Source organism: Pomacea canaliculata, linkage group LG4 (assembly GCF_003073045.1).
Source record: "Pomacea canaliculata isolate SZHN2017 linkage group LG4, ASM307304v1, whole genome shotgun sequence".
Taxonomy (NCBI): domain Eukaryota; kingdom Metazoa; phylum Mollusca; class Gastropoda; order Architaenioglossa; family Ampullariidae; genus Pomacea; species Pomacea canaliculata.
In genome coordinates this window covers 22,724,114-22,751,770 of record NC_037593.1, presented here as the reverse complement: position 1 = coordinate 22,751,770, position 27,657 = coordinate 22,724,114, and the positions used below count along the sequence as shown (strand labels likewise).

The 27,657-nt window shown below is 40.4% G+C and overlaps 2 protein-coding genes across 3 annotated transcripts in view; one reads left to right on the top strand and one right to left on the bottom strand.

The window, feature by feature from the left end:
• Positions 1–14,404, bottom strand: part of LOC112561389 — a 31,140-nt gene extending 16,736 nt beyond the window's left edge. The window contains 11 exon segments of the mRNA XM_025233867.1: positions 344–390; positions 735–856; positions 1,650–1,767; positions 1,915–2,303; positions 2,306–3,249; positions 3,510–4,178; positions 4,506–4,680; positions 5,310–5,611; positions 6,466–6,747; positions 12,927–13,270; positions 14,258–14,404. Coding sequence (XP_025089652.1) covers positions 344–390; positions 735–856; positions 1,650–1,767; positions 1,915–2,303; positions 2,306–3,249; positions 3,510–4,178; positions 4,506–4,680; positions 5,310–5,611; positions 6,466–6,747; positions 12,927–13,256 — 3,378 coding nt within the window. The 5' untranslated portion in view covers positions 13,257–13,270; positions 14,258–14,404.
• Positions 14,405–14,417: 13 nt separating this feature from the next.
• On the top strand, positions 14,418–22,014 carry LOC112561387. 2 transcript variants are annotated; one of them, XM_025233866.1, is made up of 5 exons: positions 14,418–14,481; positions 15,337–17,671; positions 19,482–19,661; positions 19,797–20,010; positions 20,535–22,014. In XM_025233866.1, the coding sequence occupies exons 3-5, from the start codon at positions 19,620–19,622 to the stop codon at positions 21,017–21,019; spliced, it is 741 nt and encodes a 246-aa protein (XP_025089651.1). In that variant the 5' UTR covers positions 14,418–14,481; positions 15,337–17,671; positions 19,482–19,619; the 3' UTR covers positions 21,020–22,014. The 2 variants fall into 2 exon arrangements, with proteins under 2 accessions (XP_025089651.1, XP_025089650.1); XM_025233865.1 differs by lacking the exon at positions 14,418–14,481 and adding an exon at positions 14,854–14,927.
• The last annotated feature ends 5,643 nt before the right edge of the window (positions 22,015–27,657 follow it).

Below are 27,657 nucleotides of genomic sequence, written 5' to 3'. Positions count from 1 at the left end.
GGATGGCACAAAACTTTCACATCAGGAAAAAGAAACCAGTTGAGATTAACAGAGTTTAGATAGTGATTTCTGCAGTTAGGTTTTTGAATTAATCTTATCCTGTTACATTCAGGTCCTCCTAGCTTAATATGAACAGTACTCTGGATCCAAATGTTACATATTCCTGTATTTTTTTAAACCTTATTTCCTCAGATATTTTGAAAGATGTATGTATTTTAAACACACATCCAATGACTGTACATAGTTCTCACTACTAGTAAGAACTCATGCATCAAATGCTGCTTTTAGAATACCATGTGCAAAATGTTACCCTAAAAGAAAAAAAACTTTATATGATACATACTCTCTTCCCTGTATCAGCACTTCCTTTGTCTTCTATTACAAACGTGCCTGCAAAAAAAACAAAACAAAAAAAAAAACACAAAAGAACCACCACTAAATACTTGGACCAAAAAAAGTTGTCAAAACACTTCATTAAGATTAGGAAAATGACAAACTTAAATGCATATTTAACTAAACATTGCTGATGAGCAGCGCTGAAAATTTTTTTTACATTGTTTAAGTTTCTTCCCTTCTCCATATAACAAAGTATGCAGTTTATAAATACATGGACAAAATTATACCATAACATTTTTTTCCCAACTGTCTATACAGATGTGATAGTGTTTGAAAGAAGTATTTATTCTGTCAGAGACAGAGAGAGCTAGAAAGGGAGGGAGAGATGCTATGCATACCTGTACAGACAGGACAAATATACTCTTTGTTTTCTTGCTCCATCTGGTGACCTTGGGAACGTGACACACCCACACAATGGCCATGGTACCATTCCTGACACTTGTCGCAGCATATCATAAACCTGAACAATAGTCCATCTGTCATAAGCATGCACTTTACAGGTTTTACATTATAGGCCTTCTCTTTGTAGGCATTAACAAACCACATTTGTTGACAGTATACCTACTAAACACCATTACTGAAAATAGCTACAGAAGCAATTATAAAATTATCGAACATTATGAATTTTATTATGTCATGTTCCAACTCCAAATAATAGCCAACCTGTTTACCCTTATAACCAACCTGTAATTGTTCTGGGAAAAAGCTGTACCTTTGATCTGGTATGTTTAATCAGTCACACCATACAAACTATGAAAACTATACAACTATACAAAAATGAAAGGTGAGTTCTTCATTTCCCTTTTGACTATCACTGCCATGGATTTAATTAATGCTGTTGTTTTATTTCTATAAAAATTCAGAGGTTTTTCTAGGATTTTAAAAAAGGGGCCTAAAAGAAAAATAAGGATGAGGGAACTTCCAGAGTTAAAGAAGAGCCCATCAAAACAAACCTTCCCACTTTCTCTGTTCTCTCTTCACGTTTCATGTACAACAGAATATACATGTAATGGCAAATTCGTAATTCCCTGGAGATTTTTGGTAACGATTAGGACTAATCCATAAGGGTAAACAGGTCTGTAATGGTCATCACTGCAATCTCACTTTCACTATCTAGGCTATTGTGTTATCTGGTAAATCAGATAATTTAGCATCAGCTTGTTTATGCTTTTAAAGGCTAAAGCTTCATTTAGCTTTCTTATTTTGAAAGGACTAAAATAATCACCATGAACAGGAAATACAAAAATCCTCACTTGTTACCATGGGGTCTCCTACATATACAGTATAAGGTATGTGGATCATGAGCAGGTTCCCAATCAGAGTCATTTTCATCATCTTCATAACTTAAATCACCACTCTCATGGCCAGTATCTGTAAAAGGTTGAAAGCACACCTATACAAACGATCTTTACAAAGATTTATTTTCCTCTAACTACAATACTGGTAAAAACAAGTTACAACAAAAACTAACAATGAAGTTTTCATACTACATCACGGATTCACCAAACAAACCCTCACCTTCAAGCGAACTCTTGGCATGCAGATGTTTGTGATCTGTGTTTTTGCCAGATTTTTTGTTATCCTTTGTCTTCAGATCAGTACCATGTTCTTTTATAATTTTGGGTACAGATTTCAAAGCACTCTTGGCACCTTCAGAATTACCTTCACACATTTCTATCATGGTGTCTTGTGACCTGGAGGGAACAACTCTGTTGTGCACTAGATTCATTTTAACACGTGCAGCATGTTCAGACTCCATGCTACTAGTACTGAGTGTCTTATCACTGGCACTAGGAATCTTGTCAGAGCCAACCTCACAGGAATGACTACTTCCTTTAGACGCTAACCCTTTCTTTTCTTCTGTTCCCTGACTGCTGACACCAGCTCCAGCTTCAGCTGGTTTTACACCAGCTCCAACATTAGCAGGTCTTCCACCAGCCCAGCTTCAGCTGGTTTTACACCACCTCCAGATTCAACTGGTTTAATGCCACCTCCAACACCATTTGGTCTGCCACTACCCCCAGCTTCAGCTGGTTTAACACCACCTTCAACACCAGGTCTACTACTAGTTCCAGCTTCAGCTGGTTTAACACCACCTCCAACACCAGTTCCAGCTTCAGCTAGTTCAACACCACCTCCAACACCAATAGGTCTGGCACCAGTTCCAGCTTCGGCAGATTTAACACCTCCAACACCAGTGGGTTTGACACCAATTCCAGCTTCGGCTGGTCTGGCACCAGTCCCAACATCAGCAGATCTGACACTAGCTCCAACATCAGCCGGTCTGACTTGCTGGGCTACTTGCATGTTACCCTCTCCTGCAGGCTCCACTTTCACCACAGAAATGATGTTGTGATGTTGCCCTTTCCCATCTACTGCATCTGCTTCTTCTTTCTTGACAGGGTCTGTGGGTATAATTCCATCTGGTTTAAAGAGATCTGTAACAGTAGGATCAATGATGATCTCCTCAGATTTCCTATGCTTGTGCTTGTGCTGCTTAGGACAATGAGAATCTTCAACCTTTTCCCCAGACTTTATGATACGAGCCTTTCCATCTGCTTTTTCGGGTGTCTTGTGATCACTCTCTTTCTTGATTTCCATGCTTGCTGCAACTTTTTTTTCACGACCTTCTGGAGTTTTCAACTTCTTGTCATCAAAAACTTGTTTGATTGTACCCCTTAACCCTGTAGAAGATGCTTGCTTGGTGCCAATTTTTTTCTTGTCCCCTGATAAGATAGGCTTCACACCTTCTGATGATATACGGTGTGTTGGCAGCAAACCTTTTTGTTGCTTCTGCTTTCCCCCAACTTGTTCATCTATTCTGTCACCCTTATCTGTTGGTCTGATTTCTTTCTGAAACGTCCACATAAAAAATACACATATTAAAGCCAGCAAAATGAACATAAGATTATCATGTAACTCACTGCCCATGTATTATGACCATCATCACATATCAAATTCAACCTAACCCTGAATGATTTGGGATGCCACACTACAAAGTCAAAGAACAAAGACGAATTTTTAGGGGGAAAAAAGACCACATTAACAGTAAGAACAAAGAACCACAGTAACAAGTAACAGCATCAACTTGTAAACCCCATCTCCTTCCTTACCTTTAGACCCTTTGTAAAAGCTTTCAAAGGTAGATCATCTTCTTCACTGCCTTCTTCATCTTTTACATCTTGCGAATTAACTTTTTTCCTTTTTTTTGCAGGAGCAGATAGTGCTTTCCTGCCAGCTGTTTTCATTTTCATGCCTTTTCTCCAGTGACTGGTGAATTTACTCTGGCCTTGGATGAGTGTACACATCTTCTGTGTGCTGACCTCTGTCTGCTTTACCTCAGTAACCCTCACATTGGTATCAGATGTAGCTGGCTTTGTTTCCAAGCTTGTGTGTTCCATTTTAACAGATTTTTCTACGATATCACCTTGGCCATTATTACATGTGAAGTCCTGGCTTGTCTTATCATCAGCCTGTTCACTCTTTTGCTCTCTCTCTGCTTGTTTTGCTTGTGGATGAATTTTCCTTTTTCTCCCTGGCTTCCCTGCTGCTGGTTTTTGTTCTTTTTTCACCTCTCCAACTCCTTCAACATCCACACTGGAGGCTGCAGACATAGCCAGGGACAACACAGTGCCTGCAGGTCTCCTTCCCCTTCTCCCTTTCATCTTGGGTTTTTCTGCTGCAACTTTCCCTTTCTCTTCATCTTCAGCATCACACCCATCTTCCTCATCTTCCTCTTCTGGCTCACGTCTACCTTTTCCTCTGCCGATTCGTCCCCGCTTCTTAAAAAATTAAAGAAAGAAAAATTTTTTTAAGCCAAAAGTCTTGCTGTACTATTCCACTTAGTTAAAAAGTCAATAACTATGCTCACAAAGATTTCATGAAAGTCATAGATGTTTTCTGTGCGCATTTTGCTAGCAACCTGATTCGAACATTACAGTTACTGTACTTTTTCGAGTAATAAGAATTAATAGAAACTTGAAGGTAATGGCTAGTTTGAAAAGTCTTTGTTCTTCAGGCATAATGATTTAAAATAATTAATAAATTAAATGGAAAATAAACAAAATACATATTTATTTTCAAATGAGGTCAACATAAACTTTCTTTACCTTTTTCGGTTTCCTTCCCACTCGTGGCTCCACTTTTCCTTCATCTGGAGTTTCTGCCTCTTTCTCTGCACTTTTCAACATGGCCTCTTTAGCTTCTTGCTCTTTCAAACGATTTTCCTGCAGTATCTTTTCAGCCTTTTCTCTATTTTCCATGTCCACAATACGTGTAGACCGCCTGGAAAATGCAATCAACCTATAATATCCCCAAATCTACAAAAACAACATACAATCTCAGGTCATGGCATTTATATAAACATACCTGATATTATTCCAGCAAAAGATAATAATCAGGAAACTTACATACCAAAATCAAGCTCACTGCTACTTAAACATTTACTAACTGAAAATTGTTCCTTGTACTACCATTCCAACGACCCCACATAAACATCCAGACACACATTCAAGAAATAATTGTTGACAAGCCTACATAATAAGCATATTACTGAAAAAAGTTATCATTTCTAGAGAGAAACAAGATTAAGATTTAAATGAGGCATAGTGTCAAATGCCTTGATCAGTCTCTGAAATGAGCACAGATTTTGTTGAAGCCATTGAAATTATTTCTCATTTACAGACCCTTGTTTTATTATCTTATTTGTAATGGGCTGACATTGAAATGGCGACCAGTTTTGCTGCATCAAGAAAAAGAAGCCATCAAAGGGAAACCTACAGCTCTCAGATTATTTAAAGATTTTCACAAATTCTCTTTAACAACTTATTTTCTTCAGAACTATCTTTTCACTTGCTGCATCGTAAAAACTTAGGTATAGTTAATAAATAATCAAGTGGGGGGGAAAAAGTTACCGTTTCGGTTGAGAAGGTCCAGAGCTAGGGGATCTAACTGCGGGACTCTGAGAAGACTCTGTTTGTGTCCCCTCTTCTTCAAATGGCTCCTCTTTTCTACGCCCTCGCCTGCTGCTTGTAAGATAGTACTCAAAATCACTGTCATAAGCACTTTTGCCGTCATCGGCTCGCTGTTTGATTCGAGCAGATTTTCGTGGTGAAGATGTAGTACTATCCGTGAAAGCATCAACATAAGGCAGTGCATATGCATGGTCAATGAAAGCAGCAGCCATTGCTGCCAAGTCATGTTCTCGAACACCATCCTGAAAACAAAATAAGAAACAACTGAAAATGAAATTTCAAACATTTGACCACAAATTCCATTCATTTTAGGGGTCTTGTTTCAGCTCTATTTCCCAAGCACATTCTAAAAATATATAACTAGGACACAGGAGTGTTTAGGACATAACAACACAAAATCTCTTCTGATTTTACCACACCAGGATTGTTAGCTGCCACATATTTGTTATTAAAATAAAATCATGCCTACTACATTTCAGAATCACTTTAGTTTATGCGACTGCTTACTTGTAAGAGGCAATGACGACTTAACTGTAAGTGTATCTCTATGTATACATATATGCATAAAAGATCACTTATACCACTCCTCTCCCCTATAAAAAGACACTTTGTTAGTGTGGTTGTTAAAACACTCATTTGTCACCACTGCAGTGAGAGACACTGAGTTCAGATCTTGTCTCAGGACACTCTGTATGCAACACCTTCTTGGAGGGCTGGCCATCAGGAGTTTTCTCTAGGTACTCTGGTTTTCTCCCCCCTCCCTCTCCACTCAAGAGTGTGAAATCATCTCTAGGTGGAAGTACTTTACTACTAAACCAAGCAAGCAAGCAACCAACCATAAAAACATAATTTGAAAGTACTGACAATTAATTATCTAATAATTTAATATATTTTCATACAAAATTTTTTAAAGTTATTGTGTGACCATCTGCCCATATTTTCTCTGATATTTTCCAAAGTGCAGATGAAATATGAATGCATTTTTAAGCATGAAATGGCAGTTAATTTATTACAGATTATGTAGCAAGAATCAGCTGCAGCAGTAGCTGTCAGTGCTTATTAAAGCTGTCCAAAAACACTAAGTCATTGTTCACACCTCAATCACCTGACCAGCAAGTGCATCATCTATGAGGCTACAGGAGGCTGATGCTTGGTTCTGAAAGACGTCCAGCTTGAGAGGGTCATCAGAGGAAGAGCTTGTACCAGCCTGCACAGCACCAGCACCTGTGGCAGAACTTACAGCTGGGTTTTCTGCAAGACCGGAGCTCAGTTCCTGCAACTGGGTTTGCTGCAAAAAGCTGCGTACCTCTTCGCTGGAAAGAACATCCTCCAAGCGACTTAAGTGCTCTTCTGTCAATGTGCTGAATGGATTCTTGTCCTGCACAGAACCGGCTCATCAACATTTTCATATGACAGGTTTTACTCAAAAACTGGATGATGAACAATAAACTTCTACTTAATGTTGACAAGACTAAATCCATTTTTATTGGCACATGCCAAAATGTTGGTCAGCTTCCTTGCTTCCCATCTCTCTCCAACTCAACAATATCACAATTTCTGTTTCTGACTCTGCTCAAGTCCTAAGAGTCTGCTGCTACAAATAGGGAAACCTATAACATTTCAATTAGCGTACACCAACAAAGATTTTCCGCATCATGCCAAATGCCATTCGGTGAGATGTAAAATGAGGGCACCACCAGCTTAAAAATTTAACTCTTTTATGACAATCAAAATGTAGCAGTATAGGACTGATGTTATGGCAAGTTAGTGAATGCATGATACTGACTGCTCATGCCAAGCACAATCAATCCTCTCTGTTCCGTCTGGAACATAAGGTGACAACAAGGGACCGCCATCTAGTTCTGTCTGCTGCTGTTCTGGGGACTGTCTCAAGTGACAGGCTCTGCTCTTGAGGTCCTTGTCAATGGTTTACCTCCATGTTTCCTTGGGCCTTCCTCTATTCCTCTTTCCCTGTGACAGCACAGGGCTGGGGATTGAATTTGGAGGTATATGGCACATGTCCTAGCCATTGCCAGTCCTGCAGTTGATCGCTTCTGCCAAGGTGCACATCCCTGCCCTGTCTTGCAGCTCTTCTTTTGAGATGGTGTTGGGCCAGAAGATCTTTTGTATGCTCTGCAAATACTTGGTCTGGAACACTTCTAGCTTTTTCTCAATGGAGGCTATGGTCTTCCAGCATTCTGATCCATATAGGAGGGCACTAAGGACTTTGCTGTTGAAGATCCTGATCTTTGTGTGGATGCCGAAGCCAATGAATCTCCAGATGGGCTTGAGCATTGCAAAAGCTTGGTTGGTTTTGTCTATCCTGGTGTTGACTTGCTGCCCAGGTACAAAAATTCTTTTATAACCACTAGTGGCCTCCAGCTGATTGTGACAAAGTTATTATTCATTATGTTGTTCCTTTGGACGTGGTTTTTTAAGTGTTGACTCTGAGTCCTATCATGCTGGCAGTCTTACTTAGATTTTCGGTCTTGGTGCCTATGGATAAGTAGTCTTAGGTCACCGGCATAGTCAAGATCTTTCAAGACTGTGGATGTCCACTGTAAGTCCTACTGACCTCCCTGAGTGACACGGCACACGAGCCAGTAAGAACAGTATCAGTGACAGAATGCACCCCTGCTTGATGCCTGAGTCTACTCTAAAGGGTTCTGTCAGCTGGTTGTTACGGATGACTTGGCACTCAAAGTTTTCATATGATATAAGGACTTGATGATACTGACCAATTTCACTGGGATGCCATAATGACATAGAATCACATAGAGAAGCATGATGTAGACTGTCCAATGCCAAATCCATAAAGGTTCATTTACAGTGGTCTGTTCTACTCCTATGATTGTTCCAGGATCTGTCAGAGCACAAAGAGATGATTGATACATGATCGTCCTTTCCCAAAGCTGGCTTGTTCTTGTCAGAGTATGCTGTTGTAATGCACTGGAGGATTATGAGGCTGAAAACTTTGCTGGTGAGGGATAACAATGTGATGCCTCTCTAGTTACTGCAGTCACTAAGGTCTCCTTTCTTGGGTATCTTGAATATAACACCTTTCCTCCAATCTGCAAGGATTTCTTCAGTGTCCCAAATCTCCTGGAGGATGCCTTGTGAGATGCATGGTGTCTCTTCCTCTTCTACTTTCAGCATATATACCATTCCCTCATGGTGCCTTGCCATTTTTCATTTTGTGAATGGCTTTCTTAATTTCTTGTAGTGTGATGGGGCGATGTTGATTTCTAGGTCTTCTGCTTCAGTGATTTCAGGTAGAACTGATAGGTCTGGCTGGTTCTAACCTGTTGAAAAAGTTCACCTATCTCTTCAGTTTGGCTCGGTCTTCAGTGATGGGTGTGCTATCTGTTCTTTTAACCAGGAGTTCCTGGCTGTGCCTGGTCACCTTGTAGGTTTTTTATGATCTGATAGGTCATCTTCATGTCTTTCTGTACAGCTGCTGCCTTGGCTTCACTTACAAGCTGTTTTATATACTGTCGCCTGTCTCTCCTTGAGGACTTGATCTGCTTGTCTAGCTCCCTGTATTGGGCTGCTGTCGTCTCTTTCAGCTTGGGGGACTTCGTGTTCAGGAGTCTCTTCTTTATCTCTTTCCTTTCTTCTATTGTGTTCCAGATAGCTATTCCGTTTTGGGGCTTACACTGTAGCTGATGATTTCTTTTGGTGCTTCTATTGTGCCTTTGTGAAAGGTATCAATTGTTATTGCTTCTTTATTTTGAGGATGCTGAAGTTGCTTTTCAATGCAATGTCAAAGGCCTTTTTGATTGTTGGGTCTCTGAGCTTGACATTGTCCAAAGGCTGGTTCTTTTCTATCCAGTCTTTGCTTTTCTCAGCTTCAGTTTCATCTTTGCAGCTAGGTGATGACCCCTGCAAATATCTGCTCTTTACTTGACTTGCACATCTTACAGAGAGTGCCTCCATTTGCTGTTAATGATGATGTGATCTATCAGACTTTTGTGTCCTTCCATCAGGTGATGTTCATGTTTAGTTTGTAGATCGTTTTGTGTGCAAACAGAGTACCACCAATAAGATCATTCTCTTCACACAGACCAATGAACCTCTCACCATTATTGTTAGGTTCTCCAGTTCCATGCTGCACCATGAATCTTTCTCTGTTCTTGTTTTTACTGCCTACTCTTGCATTAAAATCGCCCATGAGAAGCTTGGGGATATTGTTTAAAACCGCTTGGAGTGCACTATAAAATTTGTCTTTTTTCTTTTTGTCAGCGTTGTCAATGTAGGTGTAGGATACTACAATAGATAGCTTTGTGAACTTGATTTTAGCCTCACATAGAGTAGATGTTCATTTATGGACTTCCACTGCAAGATGGGGTTTGCACGTTTCCTGCTGATGATCAGGGCAACTTCTTCATGGTGGTGGTTGTCATGTATGCCAGGCCTGATAATGATTTCCCCAGAGTTAAGTATCTGCTTTCCTGTACCTGTCAATCTGGCCTCTGCTACTGCTAGCTTTGTGAGCTTGTAGTTGTTCATTTCTTTAACTGTTTGTTATAATCTTCCTGTCTGGAATAGAGTCCGTACATTCCAGCAACCAACCTGCATATGTTGTTTTGGCATCAGGAGTTCAACTACTGAGCTAAAGACCTCCTTTTGGTTTTGATCCCTGGCCATCATAGGTTCAGTTGCCTGGTCTACTTCCCTTCTTCTACCAGATGAAGTTATTTCTCTAGCTGCCCGTAGCATAAAGTGTTTTACCGGAGAGGGTTGCTAGCCCTACGCCCAACTCTCCTTTCTCATCCGAGCTTGGGACCGACGATGATGGAGTTCATGCCAAATTTTAACATGCTACTGAATTTCATCCTTTGTCTTGATCCAGCCACAAAATGGCTGCTCTCATAGCACACAATCCCAAATTTCCTCTCAACTGTTTTCAAATGACAGTCATAGACTTCTTCCAGAGTTGCCAAAAACATACACCTATCAGCTTTTAGTTTTTCTGAGAATTCATGGTTGGTCAAACAAGTGTATTTCGACAGCCTTAACTGTTGAAAGTCATGATCTGCATCTGCCAGTTAAAAATATTCATGTCATTTGTGGCTGGCTTATCAGGGACACAATAATGTCTCCCTGGGCTGGACTACACCTGTTGACTTTTCACAGGGTTTTTATCTTCAGGTTAAAAGAAACTCTCATCTTGAGAAATACCAAAAGTTCTCACTGACTCCAGACTGTTGAAGCCTGTCATAATTTTTCAGATGATGCTTGTTTAGGAGCATCGTGATTTGATGGACATGCAGCAAGATGACTGTGTAAGCAACTGTCCAACTCAGACGTCATGCTTTTTATTACCTCTCCTATTACCACTGACAAAGCTGTCACTAGGATAGAAATCATTTTTCCAATTAGATCATTTTTCACTTTCATCACCACTCACATATTTGAAGATCGATAGTGCCTAATTGATCCTCGAAAGGATCGTAGCCAGAGATGAGAGAGACATTGATGCATTGGATGAAGTTCATGTGTATGTGTGCATGTGTTGAATATCATTATATAGGTATGTAAGTGTACATATATATACACACAAATTATGTTATGTTTACATGTATAAATTATTTTTGTGAGCAAAAGAAAAATTTGTCCTGGATTATGCCTGGTACAGACAATAAAGATTGATTGATTATAGTAACAGTAATAAATAGAAACTTCCCTTTGAACCAACATCTTTTTGATTATAGTGTCCATCATATTTTGTAAAGACAGATACATCTTTTGCACTTTTGTTGGATTGGTTATAAAGCTGATTTTACACTCCTAGTTTGAGAGAGGCTATGCTGTTCCTGCCCTTCAAAAGGTAGGAACCTCTGATGACAGGACATCTGTTAAGTAGGGACAGTTTTAACCTGAATAAATGTTGTCCTCACATTGCAGGTTTTACTGTAAATGGTTTGTTTGAATGGAAACAGAATGACAGAAGCTATCATTTAACCCAAAGTATCCATTTCCCTTGCTCTTCCTATAAAGGAACATTTCAGTCAACTAATAAACTGTGCTCAAATTTCAGATATTTACGTACTGAACTGTTTCTGCTCAAACTTTTTTAGGTTTCAAAAGAACTATTTATTTACAAACACAGTTTTCAACTGCTCCATGGAGGGTGCCATATTCTGTTGCAGTCTAACATCGGCACCCTTTGCTTTGTCTCCTAGGTGCAGTCATAAAAAAAAATGGGCATCCTAAATTTGAAGATTATGCGATAAGAGCACTATGATAGGAAAATTAGAGAATACAAAGGATAAGGTTACAAACAGTAATATACTGTTTTAATGTGGCAGTTACATGCTTCTATATACAGCAATCATTGCCAAAAAAGTTCTTGGACAAACAATCTCCGCATGGGAAAAATGGAAGAATGCATACAAGTGAAGCACATACCTCAAAGGTAGGATGCAACTAAAGCAAATCTGTTTATTTCCCTCCTGTAAACTGTCTTTCCAAAGACTGCTAGTTATAAAATCCACTGACATATTATATGTATAAATACAAATTTTGCTTGACAGTCTGTTAAACTGCAAACACTTGTCAAATGGGTCTGGTTACAACATGATCTAAGTCATGAACCAAGTTTGAGCACATAAATGTTGTTCTTTATGAACTATCTGAAAATGTGTTTTAGAAACAATTGTTACAATGTGGCATAGTAAGAAAATAGTTCAGAAAGTATTTATCATTTAAGCTAAAGTTGCTATTTACTTGCTGTTTCCTTTAATTTTTTTTTTAAATAATCACACAAAAAAACAAGGTAGAAAAATACCTAGAGATTTTTTTTCTTTTTAGTTAGTATTCATACATAGGGGGTTAGTATTATAAAAAGGCAACATCTAAAAAGTGGTTTTTCATCTTTGTACAAGAGATTCAAGAAAGTTAAACATTTTCATTAACTGCAAAGTCACTTTAAAATGTTAGTTTTCTATTGAAGCTTTAAAATTATAAAATTAATTTTTATGTCTCCAATGCTTTAAAACTTTTACTAGACACAATTGACTTAACTGAGTTTATTCATTGCATAAAGCAGACAGAATTGATCAAAATGCTCAAAGTGTCAACTGCTAATGCGTTTGAGAGAAATCTATTGTTAATTACTATAAACCAGTGGTTCTCAAAGTGTGGTCCACGGACCACTAGTGGTCCGCGGGCATAGGTCAGGTGGTCCGCGGCTGACAGTTCTCATATGTCAGCAAAAGTGATGTTTAAAGTGATGCATTCCTGGCATTAACATTTTAATTACAAATAATGAGGTAGTTTTATGTCAACTTATTACTATACTACTGTCACAAAAGGATATTTAGTTTTGAAATGTAATGAAACAAATTTAAATTTGAAATTCATAGTACAGACTGATTTTTAGGACTTGGTGGTCCGCCATATTTTTTACTTAAGTAAAGTGGTCTGCGGTCCGAAATACTTTGAGAACTACTGCTATAAACCATAAGTGAAACACATGAGCAACAAGAAAATAATTAAAGCTACAAAATTTACAGGAAAATACTTTAATCACAGCATAGATAAATGGAGTATTACCTCTGTCAGTAGATTCTCTATATTCCAGGATTCATCATGCACAGATGAAGATGCTGTGCCACTGCTAGTTAGCTTGCTGTTCTCCGTATTAGGAACTGGATCACAAGACCCTGCATTGCTGTTTGAGATTCCAGTGTCATCTGCTTTTGAGTCAAGTAATGTGACATCTGATGCTGAGTCAATTGTACTAGAGGAAGGATTTTCACCTGTCTGATTAGGTGACAGATCAGAAGTAAGGTCTTCTTCTGACTGAAGCAATATAAGTGGTGGAGTTGAAGAAATGAGAGGTTCTCCAGTCAGAATGTTAGTATCAGATATTTTCTGAGACATTGCCTTTGGACTATCTGCAATAAAAGAGAAAATTTTAATTAAGCATTGAAAAACTGCTGCAATAATGTTAGGTATCATTATCCCAATTCATATTTTTACTGTGTAACAGAAACTTCTATCTTAAAAGAAAACTTCTAGCCCTTAAGTCTGGTAATGCAGCAATCATATGCATGCAAAAGCTGAGCTTGAGAAGTCCTTGACATTCTGTTTATCTTTGCATAAGAGACCTCTATGACCAAACTGTGACCTGCTATAATTATAACAGGGTATCAGTGTCTGACAAAATATGTTCAAATAATCAATGGTTTTATTTCTTTACAACTACCATGTCTTTATTAAGTCTCCCAGCAGAATTCTTTGCTATTAACAGCAACAATTGTCATCTAAATATTACGTCATTACTAAATCTAAATAGTAACTATAATACATATGCTAAATTATTACTAAAATATAAACAGTAGCAATACTATAGAGATATTGCTCTCATCCTTAATACCTCTGGCACCATTTGTGAACTGATTGCAATGTAAGAGAGTACAACAACATTATAGTGTCGGGGTATATTAAGTGTATGTCATTCTAACGTTTAACTGCCAGCCAAGTCCATGCAACAATCCTAGCCATACTATGTAAATGTACAATATGTGGTTGTAATGTACAAAATACTATGACCTACAAAGTAAAATATTAAAAGAGAGCTATTTTATGAAGAAGAAAATTAGAAATCGTCTTCAAGTGGTGTTTCAGTGACTCTCGTAGCTTTCGTCTTTTCGCCGTCTAAAAATAAAAACGTTATCACTGCCAAATAAGAGTTCGAATCTTAAATAATCAAGTTGCAAATGATTCCTAAAAATTCAAATCAGACATGCTACTGCTGTTCCATGAAGTTTTCGGCTTTTGTTTTGCAATGTAAACTTCGAGTTGGACGCACACTTGACACTCGATCGTGATTGTAAAAAGTCTTAGCCATTGCTGCCAAATTAACATGTCGATCAACCTACCTTAGTCATATCAGAAGAATAGCATACATTTTTTGCTCCTTATATGCTATAAATAATCGCAGAATCAACAAGATGAGCTGTTTAATTGAAGCATTCGGTGTAAATTCGATTTACACATGTGTACAATACTCCGCCATTTTGGCTTCTTAGTCACGTGACAGTTCCCCGTTTGAAGGACGCTTTGATTATTACGTACAATCACAAAGATCACACAGCTTTCCACAGTAACTTCAACTTCTTCTTTTAATGATAACATTATCGTGCAAAGTGGTATTTTAGTTATTATGAGCGCCATAATTGTTTATTGAAACAAGAGCACTCTTTAAATGAGATCTTAATGAATACTCTTGATTTTTACGTCTTTAATCTGATACGTCTACGGTGGGTGCATTCACGTGAATGTGTGAGGCAGACGATTATCAACCTTATAATTATATATTATAGTAACCGGACTCGTCTTCGTGCTTGCATCAGTTTAGATGGCTCCTCTCAGTTCTCTGTGATCGATAGAAATATTTAAGACATACTGTATACTGTAAACAGTAAACTTCATCTATATCGATCACTACGTACCAAACTTCTTTGTTTTACCTATATATATGCACACGTCCGTGATCAGATGTAGTGCGACATGTTCGTGCCTTGGCCATGCTGACAGCAAGGACACAACGTAAATAAGAATTAAGTTCCTTACAAGACACATTTAATTGTTTTGCACGTGTCTTTCGCGCACCAACTTTCGAAATTGTCCATACAACATATAATTTATATATATTAATATATAGTGTTGTAATACTGTTTGCCATCAGTCAGCACACCAAACATAAATTGCCCTTCACATGTGTATAGCCTTTTGCCTCCAGATCTAACAAACAATTAAAATACTTGTTTATTCTATAGCTTAAACTTGCAGAAGTATTTTTTAAAAGATAATACTATTTAGTATAAAATAAACAGCTGCATGTAGATTCACATCTTAAACATTTATATACTGATTTATAGTTTTAATCCAAAGAAAGAATTTTCTTTTTAAGATCACGCTTCAGTCGAACTTCGATCAAATTTAATTTCTGTTTCAGATGGAAGATCGATCGAGATGTTCCCTTGATCACAAACCGACAATGCTGGCGATGACATGTCATTTCTGGGCCTAGGCAAGACTGATATGGGCCGGTACTTGTGACGCACTCTTGAGAAGAGTGACGATCGACTGCGCGCAAGCACGCAAATGATAGTTTTTGCTGCAAAACGGGATGGTAGGATGATTTTTGATAGAGGCGACTGCAACCGTTGTACAACAGTTGGTGGGGAATGCAGTGACCTTCCATCATCATGGCATGACCCCTCCCGTGGTGTTGGACTTTGAGCAGTGTTGTATTGATGCTGGTACAGTCTGCCCTCTCTAGGACTTCTAATCTAGGCAGATAACTGTCCTCCCATCAAATGCCAAGAACAGAGCGAAGATCTCGCATGTGGAGGTTTTACAGCTGTTTAATAAGCTTGTGGTACAGAGTCCAGGTCTCACAGAACCGATATCGTTCACCCTCATGCGTATTCTAGACCCCAGAAAACTGTGGCAAGAATATGTCCATGTTTCATGCCTTTCTGATAGTGAATGGTTCTGAGAGCTCATGTTATGTCATCATAGAGCAGCCATATCATCTTTACATACTTGGGTGAACAGCCATATTTCGCCAGCATAGCCCAGAGGGTCTTTCTTTTGACAGTGTCGAAAACCTTCGTCAGATCGCAGAAGAGATCGACGTGACAAGAGGAGACAAAGTTGTCAGCGCTAATGCTCCAAGAACATTAAAAGAGAACCTCCAGTGGCGCAATATCAAGCCTAAAGAACCGAAAACCGCAACCAGGGAAGAAGCCAGTGGCGTACCATGGAGACCCCATAAACTTTGGGGCCAACCGGCGACAGAGAATTCTTGATGCACAGGAACGATGTCACAGAGTCAACAGTGATCACGACAACAGAGATCCAGTGTCCCATCTATGCCCGTTTCTGCGCTTTCACATTCAGACCACAGAGTCAGTTGAGAGGCCACAAACAAAAATGAATCACATAAATCCTCGTCTTCTTTAGCCAAGAATGACAACCCCTCAACATTATTATTTGTCACATCTACCTTCAAGTGACAGCAGACTTAAGTAAATAAATCTGTCCATATTTGACATGTTTAGGCATTTCTGCAGTTGCTAGGTTCTCCATAACTTTCATCAGATATAAACACATGAATCCGTGTAAAACTTTACAAATGTTTGATTCAGCTAGAAAATGTACTCACTGAGCAGATGCTCAGCCGATGACATAGACGTCATAGAGCGTACCTTTCCATGGCGCTATCCGTTGCCATACCTGTCACGCTAGTACTGAATCAAACTCTTTAGCACTGATATATACCACCCCAGCCCTTGCTGATGAGATTTCATACTATGTATAATAGATACTATTGCTTGCCAGTCACTTTAACAGCGCAAGTTGGCAGCAGAAGGCAGCACCCAGATGAAAGTCGGGTCTTTTGTAAGGCTATGCATATATTTGTGAACACGGTGATCTCCCGCAGTGAAGGACCTATGACTGACAGACACCTCGTGACGATAGGGAAGAGATGAGTTTGAAACAAGGCATCATTTGCCTATGTCAATTTACTGTTTATTTATTTTTCACGCGAGCTATTTATCTTCATAGTTGTTTCTTCTTCTGTCCTGCTGCCCACGTCTCCTACTTGTTAAGCGCTGAGAGCATGCTCCTGTGAGCGTGATTATGCGCTAGATTAATCATACGTGTATTTTTTTTTTACATGTATTTTTTATATAAATATATCGGTACACTGGTATCAGAAACCAACTCGGAGGGCAAAAGCCAAGCTGAGGGACAGGACCGTGCTGGATGTCTCGTCAAGCTGGCTGTATGAACTCCATCACACAGCGCATGGGATGTCGTCTCGTATCCGCGAACGTGTGTTGGCGATCGTTGGGAGCTTTGTCAAAAGCCTGCGTCTGCTGCGTGAGGGTGCCAGAAGCAGGCGAGTTGGCGAACGTCAGCTCTTGCAGGCGCGGTCTGCTGCAGTAGTGTCTGTGTCCCTACAATCTGCCCATCGGCACATCCCATACTAGGCGACACGAGACCCGTGAGAAACGTTTGTTGAAACAGTCAGGACTGTATAAAGAATGTTTAAATTCGCAGCTGGTTAGGAGTGGTGAGACTTTCGCAGTTTGGTGACGACGTAGAGGCGAACATTGTAATAGTAACAGCACCAACAAAAAAAAGACTATGTCAGGAAACAATAACCAGTTTAATGCTTGTTCCTTCAACTGTGCCGTCTTAACAAATGCCTCTTTGAGTGGGACCAGCACCACGAACCTGTATCAGAGTCTTATCAGCCTGACTGGATGCTTGCTAAGGTGAGTTCTTCATTGTATCCGTAGGCCCTGTGGTGAATGGTCAGGGTAGTCAAATCATACCAACGCATAACCAAACATGTCTACACGGTGGTATCTCCTAGCCCCCAGATGTGTAATGATATGCGAAGGGCTGTCCACAGTTTTGAATTTTAGCTCTTTTCTCTAAGCTATTATTTAATTTTTTTTTAAAAGTGATAGGCAAAGATCGCGCCATTAAAAGTTTGTTCAAACTTCTGGTTGTCAATAGGTGGGTATGAGGGACAAGCGGAGGTGGGACTTAACGTAAATGTCCGTCTCACATTCGACTATAAAAATGTTGTCTTTGTCATCCAAACGTTACGATATTGTATCTTCACAAATTCATCTAAATGTAGTTTGTTGCCTAAGACTGTTTTTGTTCAGCTACAATGTTATAAATTTCAGTTAATGAAATCTTTGTCTGATCCAAATGTGTGTCTATGCTTGTTATACCGTTTTTAGCCGATCTAATAAATTAAGAAGTACAACCAACGATACTAAATGTACGGTCCTGGCTGCAAAAGTCACTAGGTGTAGCCTGATCACCCACGATAAGGCTGGAAGAAAAACGATAATGACTGTTATCTACATGGAACAATTACAATTCAGACGTATATTTAGTCGGTATTTAAAAAAAATCAGAGGTTATACCCCATTTAAATCTGTGCAACGGGTATACAATCGGCATCTCGTTGTCCTCTGGTCAAAACCTGAACATGGCGGTGCCAAGCCACCACCTATATTACCTAAATGAAGCTCTTTGGATCAAAGGGACAGTGTAACAAAATAAAGTTAACTAACTCAAGTCGGACAAGGTGTCTTCATATTCTGTCCAGACGAAGAAGTATCCATCCTAGCAGTATCAGTTTAGTAGCATCAGTCTAGCCCTACAGCTGTTGTACCAGCTCTTTATGGTACTGTCCTAAAGGCGTGCAGTACTCACCATTTATCTATCTAGTTCTGCAATCACCGTTAAATACTAAGTTGTGAGACATTACATGTACCCTTGATGCAATCTAGGAGTTAAAATATAAATGGCCTGAGACAACGTTAGTCAATGCCTTTAAAACTTCAGGGACACCAGCTGTTTTGTCAGGCAGCTACTGCACCTTCGTCAGTCCTCGACTTTTCTCATTTCCAGCACTATCTATCTATCTATCTATTCCTCTTTGTGCATCAGGTTGCACATAAGGCCTCAACCAGAGTCCGCCACTGATGTCGATCGGCTGAAACCCGCTCTAGGTGACCCCATGTCCAGCCCTTTCCTTTCATCTCCCTTTCCACTGTTCTTCTCCAAGTTTCCTTTGGCGGCCTCGTTTTCTTCGGCGTCTGGAGTCCATCGTAGGGCGACTCTGGAAAGGTCTGCTGTCTGCTGGCGGAGCACATGTCCAATCCATCGCCAACGCCTTCGTTGAACCTGCGTGGTGATGGACTCGGTTTCACTTCTTCGGTGGAGTTCTTCGTTGGTGATGGTGTTTGGCCAAAAGATGTTAAGTATGCGCCTGAGGCATCTGTTTTGGAAGACGTCAAGCTTGTTACTGATGGTTTTGGTCATCTTCCAAGATTCTGATCCGTAAAGGAGGGTGCTGATCACATTTGACTTGAAGATTCTCAGCTTGATCTTCTGGCTGATGTTTTTTGCCTTCCATGTGCTCCTGAGTGAGGCAAAGGCCTGACTGGCTTTCCAGCACACCTTCTAAATAAATAAAAGCATGTCAGAACACTTGAACATCAGTCTTAAACGTTTGCAAAAGTGTTTTAAAGCGCTTGCTTCCCAACAACATATTTCCAGGGTGACTTGCTCGGCAGGCGATGGATCTGCTGCGAAGAATTAAGAGGAAGCGTCTTGCAGTGATGCTACTGAGAGCGGATTCAGCGAGACGTGTAACTAGCGTGTTGAATACTGGGAGATTTTCTGAAGCTTGGTGTGATGACATGCAGTCTACCGTATTCACAAGCAGCTCTTTCTGAGGTAAGACGGCAGGACTAGAGGGAAATCAGCATAAGGTCTGTAACTGCTTATGATTTTCGTCATCCAGGTCATGAACTTATGTCTGTGCTTGTGAGCACCTTATGTCAGCTAACCTAGTCACCGCTTGTGACCCAGGTCATGACTTCACCAGGCCTGCCATCCACTGCCTCCTTCCCACCCATCGTTGAGAAGGTTGAGGAGGAGGAGCGGGCAGCTCAAGAAACTGCCCGTTGTCCACCATCTCCTCTGGCTCACTACTACACCAGTCTCACTCTGTGTGATCGCTACGCTTGGCCAGCTTTCTTGGGGGACTGGGCTTTTGTCGATGGCTCTGGCCAGCCAAGGAGAGGTAATCACCGCTTCTCATCTTTTAGGTTTATCATTCCAAAATTATTCCTAAAGAAGTCGACTCCAGCATAATCATAATATCAGTAGACAAGAACACTCGACTTTAAAAAAACTCAGGTTGAGACTTGTTTAGTTTTTTATTTGTATGTTTTTTCCCTTTTTCTCGTCCTTTTGAACTGCAGTAATTTATTGATCTTTATAGTCAGATATGATGCTTATAAAAATGATAAATTCGATGAATTTTTTTTTTAGAAACCAGTCATTGGTTGGCCGGAGTTGATTCTGATGGATTATCTAGATTCTAGACTGTGTCGAATTTGTAGACCTACAGTGTGGCGGTTGCCGTGTTTTAAGAGTGGTTCTGTGTCCCCAAAAAAAAAAAAAATCTGTCTTCTGTGTTTAACTCCGTGAACTGGCTGCATGTTTTCACTGTCCGCGGGATGTGTGTGTGCGAGCCCGCATGCGTTGTGTCCTCTGGCTGTATGAGTGGTTTCAGTGTCTACATCTTGTGTGCCTTGCTTTCAGTGTCTACAGGTTGCCTGGACGACGGTCGTGACGAGGAGGCTGACGGGTCAACAGGGGGCTTTCAGCGGAAGAGTGACGACAAGCTGTACGCTAAAGACGATCTGGCAGTAGGAGTGACGTCCTATTTAAACCAGCCGCTGTGTCGTGACGCTCTAGGTGTAGGAATGGGGCTGAGGCACGACGGGACACGCGGAAGGCGCGTGTCAGTATGTCGTGACATCGAATTTCACTTTTCGGTGCAGCCAGCTGTCGACTCGCCAACCAACTGCCACATCGCGCGCTGCGAACGTCCGCGTGACCTCCCTTTGTCTCTAGCTCTAGAGAGCGCCACCAATTCCTTGATGACGTCACACAGCTCCGTGGCTGTGGACTGGGAGGTCGTTCGGAGGCGCAATTCCTACGTGCACGTCAGTGGGCAGGACTGGATCTTCTTCATTTGCCTCCTCGTCTTCCTCTTCTCTCAGTTTGGATATTGCAGTCCATAACTTTTTGCTTGTTCTGCTGGCACTGCAAGCCATGTACTTTCTCTTACTAAGCGTAGTTTAACCTGAAGGATCTCAAGACCTCAGCGTAGAACTGTACCAAGAAAGGCATGCTTTAATTTTAGAAAAGTGTACTGACATGGTCATGTCATTGCGACAAATATAGGTGTTACAAACCCAAGACAGCTAGGACACGGATTGAAAATGATAAGATGCAGATGCTATGACGAGTGGTACGTGCTGAGCAAAACTGAGTGGCGTGACAAATTGTAAGGTGTCAGTCAAAACTGCATGTAGCAAGTGGCATGACAGACTATGTCGTGTCACTCAAAGCTAGGAGGCCAGACTGGAAAGGCATGATATAGACTCTTTATTCATGCCAATTAAAACTGAAGTGGCTCGACACATATAGTGTTTCGCCAGTTGTTTCCATTGTGTAGTGTCGTCTGAAACCGTCAAAACTACCCGTGGATCACAGCAGCACTTCCGCTGCCCCTTTAGTAGCGATGTGTTGAATACATTAAGCCGACAAGATGGGAGTACAGCTAAAGTCGGGAGTGCTGTCATGCTGCAGTCAAGAACTATATACCTGGTAGTGCCGTCATAAACGTTCTTTGATGTCACATACTTCAATTGGTACAAAAGAATAAGAGGACTTACAAGAGAACCAAGAACACGCTGTGGTCAAATTTATTCTCGATTATTCCACGTTACCTTCATTATAATGTTATAATACTGCATACGCGGCTATTGCCCAGACAAAATTCGTGTTCACTTTCCTGCTTGTGTGTGTGTGTGCGCGCGCGCGCGCAAAAACAAAAAAGAGAGAGCGAGCTTATTCGTTTGCAGTGAGAGAGGACGAGGTTGCTGTGCCAAGACGACGATAATGAGTGCGAGGAGTGTGCCGATGACTATAATACAAACACCACAACTTACAAGTAATTTCATAAGTTAAACCCTCCGCCACGGCTTGAAAACGCTAGGTGTAGGTGTAGGTGTAGGCATGTTCACATATGAAGTTTGGGACGAAAATTTGTATAGCGCATACTCACATTTCGCAGGAGAATGCTCTTAGAACGAAACATGGGCAACATACGAGGGACAAACAACATATGAACTTCGGAAGGATAAACAACAGTACCGATGAAAAAAATCAATTACAGAAAACGGAAAGAGGAAAAAGCAACAAGCCTTCAGATCGTGATTTTGCAAAAGAAAGACGAACAGGCAAAATAGCAAAAAGCGGAAAGAGGGAAGGCGTGAAAAAGCATATAATAAGCATACGGCAAGTATAATTATATAGTTATTCCACAAACATAACTTGGGAGTTAGTTTTAAAGGAAAAGAAAACCAACACACACGGGGAAAGAAGTTGGAAAAATAAAATTTTTTCTATGATGCCATCGTAATAATCTTGCTGTGTGATGTCATTGAATGTAAATATGGCCGGCCTTAGAGATTATGGATAGCTAATGATGGAAACTAGTGTGACGTGCATGAGCTCTTACTGATTGGCGTAAGTGAAACTAGTGTCATGTTGCACTAGTCCGTGGAGTGCATTGAGTGCACTCACGATCTCGTGTCATCAGGCAAAAGGCAAAATTTTCATCCAGGCATCGTTCTGCCCAATGACCTTCCACACGGGCAAGCCGCTTACGTAACGTATTACAGGGCCAAAAATAGCTCCTAACTGACGACGTTGCAGACACAACGTCACGATCGATCTTGTCCAAAACAAAGAGGAAACACGCAAACGTCACAAATTATGTGTAATTAGCAAGCAGATAAGGCTAAAGGTATGTGAATGCACCGAGGCAATATTTTAACAGTACAGAGCTAAATTAATGTAAAATGTCAAAAAGTAATAAGTATTTCGACGTTTGATACAGTTTAGAAAGAATAACGGAACATGTTAATAGGTATAGAAAATGTTTTTAAAAATTACACAAGAGAATATAACTCATAAAAATATCATTTCACGCACGTATACTCTCTCACACACACAGTATACAATACACTGGAATTTGATGGGCTATTTCAATCACTGCATGACTAAAGACAAATTTATAAATTTTCCTTTTTTTAAACATAGCCTGGTTTGTAATCCATAAAGATATTCAAAGGCGGTCTGCGGTTCGAGCGTAACATCAAAAGATTTTCTTGGCCACATATTATTGGCCAACGGAAAGAACTAATGCTTTCGCTTTTAGCGGTCGATATGGCGCCACCTACGCCACTCGCGGGCTAAAAGTGCTTTGCAACTTAACAATACGAGCACGACGTGGCGATGGTTGCAGGTGCATGATGTTGTAGCCGCTGGTTACACGTGCGAACTTACCAAGACGACTTTCAAACACCCTTAACAATGTCTACTGCCCGACAACTGATGGTAGAAAACTGTACCACCAAAGAAGAGCTTCCATCGATGTCTCGGCGAAATCGATGGAAAACCTTTTTAGTGAAAGCATCCAAGAAGTCTGGCTCTCTGTTGAAAGATTCTGTGTCCCTCGTCCATCTGAGTGTCCATCTGAGTCTGAAGTCTTTGTCGTCTGAAACGTCGTCCGTACACCATGGTGACAGTGGCGCCATCGTCCGCCCACACGAGCTGAACAGCTTCTGTTGGTTGTCCCAGTCGCTAGCTGCATATCGCTTCTAATGCAGTTCATCCCTTTTCAAAAAAAAAAAAAAAAAAAAAAAAAAGACTACCGCAGCCATTTTTGCAGGAAATTTTTACAACGAAGTACACATGTCAATAAAAGAAGTCAATTGTCTTAACGGTTAGTTCATGATCTATGTTCTTGTTTTAATTTACGTGCCACGCGAACTGTTCTGTTTTTTTTTTTTAAACTTGCATAGCTTTAAAGATTTAAAAATAAATTGAATCAAATTGGTTGTGTTCCGATAACACGATGATAAGAGGGGGAAGTGACACATCAAGGATCTCAAGACTGAACTAGACATGATCAAGTATCGTCACCAGAGGCCTAATTTCTCAATTACTGGCGTCTGGGTGGTTAGACATCTACAAGGACAGGAATGTTAAAAAAATTAGTTCAGAGATTGTGAAACTTATTTTTATAAACACCATTAATGGGCAATCAAACAATTCTTTCATGCGAATTCAGCGTAGAAATCAGGGTAGATCTATCCAGGCCTACCAACAGTCGCCATAACTGTTTTAATGGTGGGTAAGCATGACGGAGATAGTGATTGATAGAAGCAAATACTTAATTTTTTTTTTTAGTTAGACCCTAAGAAATAAGCTGAACAGAACTACTTGGTGCATACTGATTTGAGCAGAGGACACAATAATAAACGAAACTGAATATCACTATCGGTTTTTACCGTCGGTCATTTAATTTTATATCTGGATGAAAATAAATTAATATTATGGTCCTCTGATACTTGCTCGAGTAAAATCCTTTGGTAAGAATGCATGAATTCGACTCTCCATAGCCTCTGGTTTCTCGTTTTAGCTGTAGGTTTTCTGCCTCGCTCTCTGCCGAATAATGCATGCGGTCGGTTAGGTAATCACCTACTAAGTGGCTCTTAAATCGTAGGTTAGTTTACCTGTCCTATTATTTTCCTACTCAAGATAAGGCAGTTTTATCCAATGAGGATATCCATGAATACAGGCCTAATAGAATGATCACGAGGCAAAGTGATTTTTTAAAAGGGGAGAAGGAATTAAGTTTGAAAACATTTTCAGGTGAAATGCACATCACGTATTTGACTTTTAATTCACCTCTTTCACATCGCTCTAAACATCTCCGCCAGTGACCCGCATCCTCATCCCTACCTTCCCATGGGCCTTTAGGAAAAACGTGGCACACGGTGACACCACGACTCGCGGGGAGAAGGCTCTGGAGTGGACTTTAGATGTCAAATTAGCTGTCATCCCGCACAGACCAAGCACAGCACTCATTACAATGACTAACACGAGCCGAGTTTTTGTCTCTTCTGTCTTGGACACGGGCTGCATTAGAATCAAATTTGTGCTTGCGGAAACATGTGACCTTATGACAACATGGCTTGAGGGAAAGGCAGCTTTGCCTTCGATGTCTGGAATGTTTCTTCGACAGAAAAAAGAAAATGAAGCTTCAACATTTTAAGACCTTCTGTGGATATTCATCTTTTATTTCCATTTTTAATTCAAAGAAATGTATCCGCAAAATTAGCATACAAATAAAATGTAAAATGGCTAAATTTAGCTCGAGACATACAAGTAGAAATGTCTATACACTTAGCACGGGAGACAGAAAACAACAAAAGAGAAATGGCCAAAGCCAATGTCACTAGCTTTTTTTCTACGGTTTACCAGAAACAGAATAGGAGGACGAAGAGAGAACAATAAGAAAAAAAAAGACAAAAAAAAAAAGCACTAATGATTTCTTTCTAAATGTCAGCTCTTCTTCGCCTTAAGCTTTGTGGATGTGTGTAAAATATTGCAACCCAGGCCCGTGGTTAAATTTTGAAACCAGTAATCTCACTTTTGTGCTTCGCTCTCTATACTATTGTCAGTTAAATGTATTGTATTAATTTACATCCGGGTGTCATTAGCGCAACGTGAACTCAAATTTTCTGAATTTGTCTTCAGTTCTCCTGCCAGTGTCAACGACCACACTGCCACTACCGTCAGATCGTACGCATATCACGAGAATGAAGAAGCACTACTACTAATAATAAAACCCTGTTCTTCGCACCTTCAAGTGAAGCATTAAGTCAAAGAACATTAATCATGGTGACTTGACGATAAGAAGAGACAGCCAACATTATTAGTGTTTTCGATTTATCACAGAAGGACAAGCGAAAAAAGACATTCATGATGTACAATGCTATGTCCACATATAACAAGTCTAGCGGTGTCATCGGCACGGATGTCATTTTGTTTGCCGTCAAAGGGCAGGGCAGTGTCGTAGCAGTCGTGAGGGATGTCGACAGCCTCAGGGTCTTCAGGCAGCTTGCGACTGGGAGGACTAATATGACGGACGCCTTAGGTTTCGGGTCAAAGTTCACCCTCTTTTGCACTCCTTGGCCAGAAGCCATCCAACTGGCAAGTGGGAGTGGACAAACCAGTGGTCTCCTGAAGCCATTCTGTCTCCGCCCGTTATTATTTAAGTGCGTGTCGGCTTGTTTGTTCACGACGATTGTGGACCAGCCGGCTAGGGGCTGGCACCAGAAAGTGCCAGATCAATATTGCACTCGCAGACCAGCGACTGCAGATGTTGCGTGGACTGCTAACGATGTCTATAAACAGCTACCTTGGGCTACATCTGGTGTTGAGCAAATTAAAGCGACAAAGTCAACGTGGGCCTCGACCTTACTCCTCGACACACGAGGGATTCTGGTTCAATTCTCACCTAGGACAGTCTTTATGTGATCCTTACTTCCTACGCCGCTCTAATTTAGCAAGTCAGGGGTCGCCTTCTGGTTCTTTGATGCTTCTTGGATGTTTTTAACCCCCTATGATCATATTCGATCTCTCTCTGGATGGTCTTTTGAGTGAACTTGTGACATGCCCGTATCCCTTTAGTTTGCGTCTTTTCACTAAGGCCAAATTTAACTAGGGGCCAGTCATTTGCCTAATGATGATTACTTCCTCATTAGCGATGTGGTCTTTGTAAAGACCGATTTGCCTTAAGTCCATTTCTGTTGTCTGCACTCCCCTTTTCAGGCCAGGGTCCAAATCATCCATGAATATGGGAAGAGGAATATGACCAGGAAGCACATTAATTTGATTTTCTAGTGAAGAAGAATCTTTTAATTGCAGGCAGGCTTCAGTGAGAATTGCTATTCTCACCATTATTTTAGAAAATATTGTTTGCTTTCAGCCTTCCTCTTAGAAAACTTAAGCCCTAGTAGACAAAGGTTTAAGTGGTCTCATTCCTCTTATCCTTGGTTTTGATATCTTTGGTCCACATGTGTTACTGGCCATTTAAATTTTGTTCTGCGTTGATCTTCATTGTCAAGGCCGACGATTAGGCCACCAACTGTTTGTAGCTTTGACACACGATTCAGCTTGTTGTTGGCATTGTACTTTCTCACGGTTGCCCACAGTGCATGCCACAATGTCTTCTGAAGTCAATGAAGATATAGTTTATATGAAGTGTACATTATGTTGGAGGCACTTTTCGTGTATTATTTGGAGGGTAATGATCTTACCAATGAGGATTCATATCCTCTTTGACCTGCTACCCGCAAGCAGATTCAGTTACCTTTCAAAATAATTTTAGACGATGATGCTAATAATGCGACAGACTGCTGCAATTTTTTTTATAGTAAAGATATGATGCTAGGTTGTGTCATCTATCAACATCATGACTGCTTCACTCTTTTATTGCTTCTTTCTACATTGCACGCATTACTCCAAACGCCTTTCCAGCTCTAAAGTCCTCTACAGTTAATTGTATCGTTCTACTTGCCCTGCTTCCCTCCTGAAGCTTATCAAAGTCGTCACTACACCTATCAGACCAATCGGTCAGTGGATGACGCAGTCTCGCCACTCTTCACAGATTACAATTCCGCATTCAACACCACCATCCCTCAGAAACTCTTCGATAAGCTCTCGGCTTTTAGCCTTTTTTTGGTCTTCTTTCCTCCTTGGTTCTCTTCTGTACCGTCCCCACCAAAGTTGTCCCGAC

What these genes read in the sequence shown, in the direction of transcription:
- LOC112561387 (XM_025233866.1), top strand. Translation starts at nt 19,620, where the DNA reads ATGACATGCAGTCTACCGTATTCACAAGCAGCTCTTTCTGAG. An exon ending in CACAAGCAGCTCTTTCTGAG is followed by an intron (nt 19,662 to 19,796) that starts GTAAGACGGCAG and finishes CTTGTGACCCAG; the next exon opens with GTCATGACTTCACCAGGCCT. An exon ending in CTCTGGCCAGCCAAGGAGAG is followed by an intron (nt 20,011 to 20,534) that starts GTAATCACCGCT and finishes CCTTGCTTTCAG; the next exon opens with TGTCTACAGGTTGCCTGGAC.